This window comes from Tiliqua scincoides, chromosome 3 (genome assembly GCF_035046505.1).
Source record: "Tiliqua scincoides isolate rTilSci1 chromosome 3, rTilSci1.hap2, whole genome shotgun sequence".
In the NCBI taxonomy this organism is placed as follows: domain Eukaryota; kingdom Metazoa; phylum Chordata; class Lepidosauria; order Squamata; family Scincidae; genus Tiliqua; species Tiliqua scincoides.
Genome location: NC_089823.1, coordinates 161,618,804 through 161,629,521, shown reverse-complemented (window position 1 = coordinate 161,629,521; position 10,718 = coordinate 161,618,804). Strand labels below are relative to the sequence as shown.

At 43.5% G+C, this 10,718-nt stretch overlaps 1 protein-coding gene across 1 annotated transcript; it reads right to left on the bottom strand.

Annotated features, from left to right (window-relative positions):
- Positions 1-3,695: 3,695 nt before the first annotated feature.
- On the bottom strand, positions 3,696-5,811 carry LOC136645183 (protein FAM200C-like). The gene is made up of 3 exons (XM_066621421.1): positions 5,689-5,811; positions 3,986-5,492; positions 3,696-3,841 (listed from the first exon to the last, which is right to left on the bottom strand). Exons 1-3 carry the CDS (start codon positions 5,809-5,811, stop codon positions 3,696-3,698), a joined length of 1,776 nt encoding a protein of 591 aa, XP_066477518.1.
- Positions 5,812-10,718: the final 4,907 nt, after the last annotated feature.

Below are 10,718 nucleotides of genomic sequence, written 5' to 3'. Positions count from 1 at the left end.
CAGGCCATAGGCCCATCTATGTCAGATACTGGACTGTCATTAAGGACTGCCAAATATTTCCAGTCTTATAAAACTACTGTACAGGTACAACCTATTTATTCACAGATTTTTTATTTGTCTCAAGGCAAATCCTGTGGGGGAATTCTAAGATGCACACACCTTTGCCCTGCACTGCACTTTGCCTCTCGCTCCCTTTCAAGGCAGCCTAAAACACTGCAAAAAGGCAGGCACTGCAAAAAGGCAGGGCTATTTCCCTGGCACAGGCAGGGAAATAGCCCTGGAGCTATGGAAGAGGTTCCCCTTGTAAAAGAAGGAACAGTAACACTCCTGGAGCCCCTGAGCCAGCAAAGAGGCTGAAGAGGGGAAGGGAGGGACCCAAAAACCTCTGTAGCCAGAACATGTGCAGCAAGGTGGAGCGCGCTCTCTCTCTCTCTCTCTCTCTCTCATACACACACAGGGGCAGTTGCAGTAGTAACAGAGGGGATTGCTTTAAAAAAATAAACCAGGGAGTGTTTGCCCAATCCCCCCCTTCAGACTGAGATGGTGTAGGTGTGCTGCAGCCTACACAAACAAAACAGCCCAGCAAGCAAGTCTACCCAGCAAGCAAAGCATGAGATTTAGGCTACAATCCACACTTTCCTAGGAGTAAGCCCCATTGACTAGAATGGGACTTACTTCTGAGTAGGCAGACATAGGACTGGGCTCTCAGGCTACAATTTGACCCACACTTTCCTGGGAGTAAGCCCATTGACTACAGTGGGGCATACTTCTGAGTAGAAATGCATAGAACTGAGTAGAAATGCATAATAACCCAAGGGTTATTAAGGAATTGAAGAATGAAGTTGCAGATCTCTTGACTAAGGTATGCAACTTGTCCCTCAAAATGGCCACGGTGCCAGAAGATTGGAGGATAGCAAATGTCACGCCTATTTTTAAAAAGGGAAAGAGGGGGGACCCGGGAAACTATAGGCCGGTCAGCCTAACATCCATACCGGGTAAGATGGTGGAATGCCTCATCAAAGATAGGATCTCAAAACACATAGACGAACAGACCTTGCTGAGGGAGAGTCAGCATGGCTTCTGTAAGGGTAAGTCTTGCCTCACAAACCTTATAGAATTCTTTGAAAAGGTCAACAGGCATGTGGATGCGGGAGAACCCGTGGACATTATATATCTGGACTTTCAGAAGGCGTTTGACACGGTCCCTCACCAAAGGCTACTGAAAAAACTCCACAGTCAGGGAATTAGAGGACAGGTCCTCTCCTGGATTGAGAACTGGTTGGAGGCCAGGAAGCAGAGAGTGGGTGTCAATGGGCAATTTTCACAATGGAGAGAGGTGAAAAGCGGTGTGCCCCAAGGATCTGTCCTGGGACCGGTGCTTTTCAACCTCTTCATAAATGACCTGGAGACAGGATTGAGCAGTGAAGTGGCTAAGTTTGCAGATGACACCAAACTTTTCCGAGTGGTAAAGACCAGAAGTGCTTGTGAGGAGCTCCATTAGGATCTCTCCAGACTGGCAGAATGGGCAGCAAAATGGCAGATGCGCTTCAATGTCAGTAAGTGTAAAGTCATGCACATTGGGGCAAAAAATCAAAACTTTAGATATAGGCTGATGGGTTCTGAGCTGTCTGTGACAGATCAGGAGAGAGATCTTGGGGTGGTGGTGGACAGGTCGATGAAAGTGTCGACCCAATCTGCGGCAGCAGTGAAGAAGGCCAATTCTATGCTTGGGATCATTAGGAAGGGTATTGAGAACAAAACGGTTAGTATTATAATGCCGTTGTACAAATCTATGGTAAGGCCACACCTGGAGTATTGTGTCCAGTTCTGGTCGCCACATCTCAAAAAAGACATAGTGGAAATGGAAAAGGTGCAAAAGAGAGCAACTAAGATGATTACGGGGCTGGGGCACCTTTCTTATGAGGAAAGGCTACGGCGTTTGGGCCTCTTCAGCCTAGAAAAGAGACGCTTGAGGGGGGACATGATTGAGACATACAAAATTATGCAGGGGATGGACAGAGTGGATAGGGAGATGCTCTTTACACTCTCACATAATACCAGAACCAGGGGACATCCACTAAAATTGAGTGTTGGGCGGGTTAGGACAGACAAAAGAAAATATTTCTTTACTCAGCGCGTGGTCGGTCTGTGGAACTCCTTGCCACAGGATGTGGTGCTGGCGTCTAGCCTAGACGCCTTTAAAAGGGAATTGGACGAGTTTCTGGAGGAAAAATCCATTATGGGGTACAAGCCATGATGTGTATGTGCAACCTCCTGATTTTAGGAATGGGTTAAGTCAGAATGCCAGATGTAGGGGAGAGCACCAGGATGAGGTCTCTTGTTATCTGGTGTGCTCCCTGGGGCATTTGGTGGGCCGCTGTGAGATACAGGAAGCTGGACTAGATGGGCCTATGGCCTGATCCAGTGGGGCTGTTCTTATGTTCTTATGTTAACTGGACTCTTAAAAGCTCAGCATTCCACCTGTGAAAGAAGCGGGGACAGCTGGCAATGGGGAGGGCTGAGTATGGAGCAGAGGAGGGGAGGCGGGAGGGGGGGTGATTGAGAACTGCTGCCTTAGTTTCCTTCCAACCCCAAGTGTCAGGCTGTAGCATATTTGCGTAACTCTATGTAATTTAGCACAACACATTTTTTCTTAATCCCAGCGGGTCATGGAACAGAATTTATGTGCATAAATAGGCTCCACCTGCACTGTATTTTAATATTCTGCCTCTTGCATCATAAAGTCTTGGAGGGTGAAAACATTCAGTGTGCAATGATGTAATGTCACACCCTTTGCATTACTAGACATCACAGGGGAAAGGTGAGTAGGAGGAGGCATGGGGCTGAATATCATAGGGTGAATAATGATTTAGGAGAAGGGCCAGTATAAAAGGTGATGATGTTGGTGACAGAGTACTAGCTTCAAAAGGATGTTGTGAGAATGACTGGGATAAGAAATGATTTGGTAATAGCCAAAACCTGGCAATTTATAATTAATTGATTAGTAGGCACAAGCTTACCAAAGTTTCCATTGTTTCCAGTTAGGCTAAGGCAGGGGTGCCCAAATCCTAGCCCAGGGGCCACATGTGGCCCTCAGAGGCTCCCAATCCAGCCCGTGGGGAGCTCGCAGTCTTCAATGAGCCTCTGGCCCTCCAGAGACTTTCTGGAGCCCATGCTGGACCGACGCAACTGCTCTCAGCATGAGGACGACTGTTCAACCTCTCACCTGAGCTGTGGGACGAGGGTTCCCTCCACTACTTGCTGTTTCACGTCTGTTATGCAGCAGTGGCAGTGAAGGAAAGGCTGGCCTTGCTTTGTGCCAGGCCTTTTATAGGCCTTGAACTACTGCAAGACCTTCATTCATTCATTCAAGTTCCATCTCAAATATATTCATTTATGTAAATTTATTCAAATTTTAAATACAAATTAATTCTTTTTTCCCAGCCCCTGATACAGTGTCAGAGAGATGATGTGTCCTTCCTGCCAAAACGTTTGAATGCCCCTGGGCTAAGGCATGCTTCAATTCAGCTAGATCAGGGGTCAGGGAACTTTTTTACCTCTTACCCCCCAAAAAATTTATAAACGCAGACGTTACCCCCTTGATTTGAAAGTAAGGAAATCATACATCCAATAACATTTTGAATTCAAATACTGTATTTAAAATTACTTTGAAAGCTTCAACTTACTTGAAAACTTCAGGTTTTGGAGAAATGATGTTGCTTCATCTTGGATACGAGATCATCAATATTGGGACATTTTGATGTCAGAGCAATATGGATACAGTCTTCCCGGTCCAATCGATTTCTTGTCTTTGTTTTTATGTTCGTAAGAGTGGAAAATCCTTGTTCGCAAAGGTAGGTTGTTGCAAAAGGCAGCAACTTTTTGAATGCTTCCTCATGTGCAATTTTGAAGGCCTTTGCAGGTGTTGACATCCAAAAATGTGAAAGATCTGCTTTGTTTTCAAATGCAATCTGTGCTTCATTACTGCATCGAAGCTCAAGAAGTGACTCTGCCAACCCTTGAGGCTCTTCTGGTACAGCACAAATTTCACATTTAAAGGGGTCTACAATCCAACTGACAGCATGTGAATCAAGATCTGGAAAGTAATCAGAGAACCGCTCTTTGAGTTTAGTAAGATGCCTTATAACTGTATCCTTGATGTCTTCAAAAGTAATATTTTCACAATCTTCCAAGAACAAAGCTAACGTTGAAAAGGTAGCTATCTTTTTCTGTTCAACTTTGTGCCTCCAATATGAAAGCTTTGATCCAAATGCAGAAATCTTTTCTCTGGCTGAAATTATATTTATGTTTTTTCCTTGCAATTCTTTGTTCAATACATTAACATGCTCAAACATATCTGCTAAATATGCAAGATGTGCAACCCACAAGGGGTTTGTAAACTTCTCTGCAAGAACATGCTTTTGCTCAACCATAAAACTTTCAAGTTCAGTTTTGAGAGCCCACACTTGGTTCAGAACATTTCCACGTGAGAGCCACCTCACTTCAGTATGATAAAGTAGGTCTGTATATTCAGCATCACCAGCTTTACATAATTCACGAAATAATCGCGTGTTTAGTGCATGTCCTTTGACAACATTGACAATCTTCATAACATCATGCATGACGGCCTCTAATGTAGGTTCCAAATGTTTCACAAGCAGAGCCTGGCGATGGATAATACAGTGGTTTACTTCAACTTTTGGGTTTCTCTCTCTCACAAAAGCCACAAAACCATTAACATGACCCAACATAGCTGGAGCTCCATCAACAGACACAGCAAGGCAGTCTTCCCACTTTAAATTGACGTCATTAAAGTATTCATTAACTTTATTGAAGATATCAATTCCACGAGATCGCAAGTCAAGAGGAGAACAAAACAACAATTCCTCTTCAATTAAATGTAAACCTTTGTAGCGGACATATACCATCAGCTGAGAATTACTACTAACATCCGTAGTCTCATCTAGCTGAATAGCAAAGTATTTACTCTCTTTTACTGAGGAAATAACTTGTTGCCTCACATTTTTTGCTAAAATAGAAACTCTTTCTTTAACAACTCTTGCAGACAAGGGCACACAATTTAGTTTCTTGGCTTCATTCTGACCACACATAATCTCTGCCATTTTCAAAGCTGCTGGTTTAACCAAATCCTCACCAATAGTATAAGGTTTTTTGTTTCGGGCAATCAACCAGGCCACTTCAAAGCTAGCCTTGGATGCTGAACATTGACTGAATGTACCTCTAAAGCTGCTGTCCAATCTTTGTCTTTTGACAGACATTTCCAAATTGACAAAATATTCCCGTGGTTTTGAAGCCAGATGTGGGTGCAAATTATCCAAGTGTTTCTTCAATTGACTCTTTTTCAAAGATTCTGCAGTCAGTACTTTCAAACAAACAACACACTGTGGTTTCATTATTCCTTTGTCGTCAATTTGGGTAAACCCATAATCAAGGAATTCTTCCTGGTATATTCTTTTTCTAATTGATGTCATCTGAAGGGTGAAAAAGACAATGATTGGAAAAGTTGTAACCCTGACTGACAGGCTGTGTACCGAATTAGCAGGATGCACCAAATTTAATAAAGATGTGCATTATTTTTACTGGAACACATTGCACACCAGCCATGGGGTGGTATATAGTGAGTAGTTAGGTGTCCAACGTGCCTAGCAAGTTGCATTATATTTTTGCTATCTCACAGAGGATTTTATCATCATCATTATCAATGGCTGGCAGAGTGGTGTTGGCAATGATGTGCTTGCTAGAGACAGCCAAGGCAGGAGACACTGACGGCCCGGCGCTGTGTGATGACATCATCACTACAGCGCCGGGCAGCTCCAGTCTCCCGCACAGAGCGGAGAGAGCGGGCGGCTGCGATACACGCAGGCTGTGGATACAGCCTGAGTGTATCGCCTTCTCCCTTCCGCTCACCGCATCTGAAGGTGAGCGGAAGGGAGCAGGGCAGCGGGCGGTGTGCACACAGCGCACCAGCCCGCTGCCGGCCCCCTGGAGCAGGTGGAGACCGGGTGCGCTGACTCCCTCCGCTACCTCCCCGCCCGGCGCCCGCACACAGTTAGGTAAGGCAACCTTACCTATCGCTTCTTCGTCTGACACTCCTCGCAGGCAGACTGAAGATGGCGGCTCTGGATCAGGTGGTACCCGCTCTCTCTACAGCGCTTGCGCCATACACGTAAACGCTGGAGCAGTCCACTGAGAGAGCGGGGGGGAGCAGAGCAGAGAAGGAGGATGCGGTGACACTGACACACACTGACACTGGCCGTCCGTGCTATAATGGACCGTAATAACTGCTGCTATGCCGATAGTTCCGCCATTGGCCAGCGCAACCTCCTCATTACCCCCAGATTTTCACTTTTACCCCATTTGGGGTAATTTACCCCTGTTCCCTGACCACTGAGCTAGATAGTGCAAATCATGTTAATAATTCATGAAAAAATTATTAAGGCTGCAATCCTATACTCACCCACCAGCAATAAGTTTCATTGTAAAAAATAAGACTTGCTTCCGAGTAGAAATATCTAGGATTGTGCCGTTTCACACTTAGACGAGAGACCAGCTGCTTCAGCAGAAGCAACACAAGACAGATTTAGCCGCCCCGCTTAATTTGTAAAAATCTAAGACACAAGCATCATGATTACATAAGATGGTGCTTCAGTACATCTAGAATGGAGAATAGAGCATTATTTCGCTCATTTTACCATTTACAAATACACGCTAGTACAGTGTTTACACTCTGGTTCTGTTCCAGTTCTAGAGCCCAAGCCTATGCATGTCTTCTTGAGACAAGGCCATAAAGGCCACTTATGCTAACAAACAAGCTGAATGAATCAAATGTTTATGCTATGTTTATGGGTGTTTATAGTTAATTTAGTTTAAAACAAATTATTGGTTTCTATGTTTAAGAAATAAGGAAAAATGTTATGTTTAGCATGCTGATATGTTTGAAACAAAGAAAGCATTTTCTGGTCTCTGTTTCTGCTTCAAGCAGGCCTGCAGGCAGAGGCAGTCTGAAATGGCACAGGAATGTTTCTTTGGCAGCCCGTCAGAGAGATATTCCTTTGAAGGCACTGTCTCTGATAAGGGAGTTAGGGAGTGACACACTCCCTCCTGCTTACTCCTATGTGAAGGCAGTGTTGCTGGAAAACATCCAAGCCATTTGAGCTGGAAATTCACTGAACAGAGAACATTTTGGATTTTAAAATATAATTCAGACAGGCTTTCCTTTTTAAACCAAATACAGTTTGGTAAACACTGGGAAGGGCTATTTAGACCAAAGTTTCATAGAAGTTCCAAAGAGATTATAATGCTTGCTTGCTTGCAAATATTTTTCAATGACTTAAGTGTAACCAATATATAAATTAGCTATTAGAGTAAAGCTTGATTGCCTGATGTTATTGAAAGTTAAATAATAGTATAGAAATACACAGAATAGTAAAAGCAATTAAATTTGACTATTAAAAAGGCTTAAAGCCACAAGTTTGAAAATTGTAATTCAGATGCAACCTTGGCAGAAGTAATCTGTCTCGCAGACAGTTCACAGATATGGAATATGGGAGCTGTATCCCTGTAACCTTGAGGAGACAGATGTCGGGCAAAGTTAATTAAGAGAGTCTAACAAGGAGACTCTAAGAAAAGTTACTCCTCTCAAGATAAGAACTCTGTATATCTCTGTAGACTCAGAGACAGATTTACAACTTAAGGTGAGATTAGATGCAACATACAGAGGAACTAGGGAGTAGCCAGGAAGCCGATATCTCTTGGCACCAAGAAGCAGAACTAAAGGTTATACACAGGTTAGAAGCATTTTTAATGAAGAGATCTAGGCAGACAGTTTATCTTGTTTGACAGACAGAAGATAACAGAAATAACATCTATGGGAAAGTCCCCTAATTAAGCCAAAACATAATGAGAGCCTCTAAAAGCTGACAAAAGAAGCTAGATTTAATTGAAATAAAGACAAAGGTCTCTTAAAATCCTTATTTACAATAAGAAGTTGGTTTGTCTTGTATTAAATATGTTTATACCACTATGCATTACAATAACAAGTCACATATGGAGAATCACACATGGAATAGAGGGAAAAACCAAAGGTTTAGTTAAACAGAGGTTGATAGAAAGCCCACAGTGATTGATGAGACCAGACAGAAAGGAATTTGGAAAGATAGCACTGGTGGTCAGAGATAAGCACAAAACATGCCAAAAAAAAAAAATCCAGTTCTGTAATAAATGAGTAAAGAGTGCCATCTAGTGGTTGTTGGAAACAATGTTTTCTATATGTCTCAAATGCACATTTTGCCTTTTTTGGAGTTTGTAACTTGAAGCCAACCAATCAAATGTTTGTAGAATTATCTGTGGCCAATCCTGAGAAAGCCCCCATTTCTGATGTCACACACCAGCCAATGAGAAATGTAAGACTCCTCAAACAAAGGAGCCAGAATCAAAAATAAGTGAGAGGCTCAAACTGGAAAATTGCTTTTCTCTGAGGGCTCTGAGAGTTCCCACATGGCTCTCATTGCTCTCTTCACTTTGGACAGGAGTCCCTGAGAAGCCATTGCTGGCAACGAAATAAAGCTTGCAGACGATCACCACTCTTGCCTACTGAGTTTGCTTTTGAACTTTGCTCTGGACCTTGCAACATTCTCAGAATAAGTCCCATTATTGTCAATGGGGCTTACTCCCAGGAAAATGTGGACAGCATTGCAGCCCTAGTCAGGAGCTACAGGTACAGTCAGTTCTCATTTGGGTTAGTTTCCTAGTGGAAACCTAGTGGATAATGGAAAACCTAGTGGATACTGAATTAGCGGATACTGAATAATTGATCCTAAGGGAAAAATAGGGTTAGGTTCCAGTGAAACCTCTTCATCATACACTCTATGAACATTATGAATTGGAATCTTTTCTTGATGTCTATGGGGGCAGGGTGATAGCGAAGGCTCTTCAATATTTCCAATATCTGACGCTTCCTCCTCTGTGCTGGCTATCCCTTGACTCATTGAAGGTTGCTGGGCAACAATGAGGCCTCAGAGTTCAGCAGTGGGGAGGGGATTGCTTCACCAACATCTTCCACCTGGTCTTGGCTTCTTCTGTAGTTTGCACCAGCCCTAGAGCATCCCTCAAGTAGCCTTCCAAAGACCACTCATCATCAGCCTTTCATCATTGCCAGAGTTGCAGATGAGAGGTAGGTAGAATTCTGCCCCTCAGGGATAAGTGAATTCATGGATAGTGTATTTGCATATAAAGAGAACTGACTGCAGTTGTGTATGACAACTGGTGGCTCTTGGTGGAAAGGCACATCTGCTGTTTGCACATAGAACTCCTTTGTATGCAGATTGTCCTTACTGGATTTGGCTTTCTGATAATGCAAAAACCAATGGCAGAGATAGGAAGGTAGGGTAAAGCAGATTTTTATATATTGTGAATATATGTGCTGCTTGACTCCTGGAGAAACACTCTAAGTAAGCATGATAGTAATCAGAAAAGCTTTTGCATGGAGCCCCTTATTAACACCATGACTCAATTCAAGAGCCTTCTACACAAAATTTCTTCTGAGCATCTAATGCATTAATCTACCATGAAGACTTTCTATTACACCATCTTCAAGATTAATCTATTTTGTATCTAATGCAGGCCATCCAAAGCCAAAGAGATTATTTCAGGGTTTTTTTAAGCACCAAAGGCATATTTTTGGCCCCAGGGTTAGGAGAATACCCACAAAATGTAAGATCATTGCAGCATTATATTTCATTCTCTCTCTCTCTCTCTCTCTCTCTCTCTCTCTCTCTCTGTGTGTGTGTGTGTGTGTGTGTGTTTTGTATTTTTAAGCAGTCAAAAGAATGCTCATTGGCAATAAGCAACACTCTCATCTAAGGCTGTTTGCTGCAGTTTCTTGAAGAATTATTTGGCTGATCCTGGGGAAAAGATTACTGTTTTTAAAAGCTAAGTGGATTTCCTCCACTGAGACTTCCACTTCTTCTACTTTTAAAACCTGAGTAGCATTGCTTGATCTCTTGTTTTGAGCCCGAGGCTTACGTTTTGGAGAATCTGAGATTAAAAAGTTGAAGGGTCACTTTCATTGACTCATCATTCCCTGTACGATATTTATGGTGCACTGCCAGTATGCCACTCCTCCCATTGTCCCAGAAGGGCAGGATTGTGTGGTGGGTCTAGCAGCAGGACTTTGTGGCAGTGTAATTGGCTATATGCTATAACAATGTTGTTATGAAAAAAGTTTTTAAAAAATATGTCAGTCAACGTTCTGATAAAGAAAATTGCAATGTTTCCATTGGAACAACTGGGAAAAAAAATTAGGATTTGCTAACATTCTTATTCCTTGGCTGCAGACCCAGATTTCTGGCACCAGATTTGTTTGGTTATCCCAGGGCTTTTCAAACTGGGGCATTGCAACGCCCCAGCCTGTGGGCCTTGGCCCCTGCCCCTTAAGGGGCGGGGGCAGCCTGGAGGCAGGGAGGAGGCATGGACCCAAGCCCCTGCAGCCTCCCAGGGGTGCAGGGAGCCCGGCGCGACCCGCAGCAGGGCTCCCTGCAGCAGTGAAACTAGATGCGGAGAGATCGCGCTCCACTTCTGCTTAAGCTTCCCCCACTCTTGCTGCCTCCCACCTCCCACCTATGCAAGAACTTAGTGGCTCTCAAACTCCCCCAGAGAGTTTGAGAACCACTGGGTTATTCAAAAGCATGCAACTATAA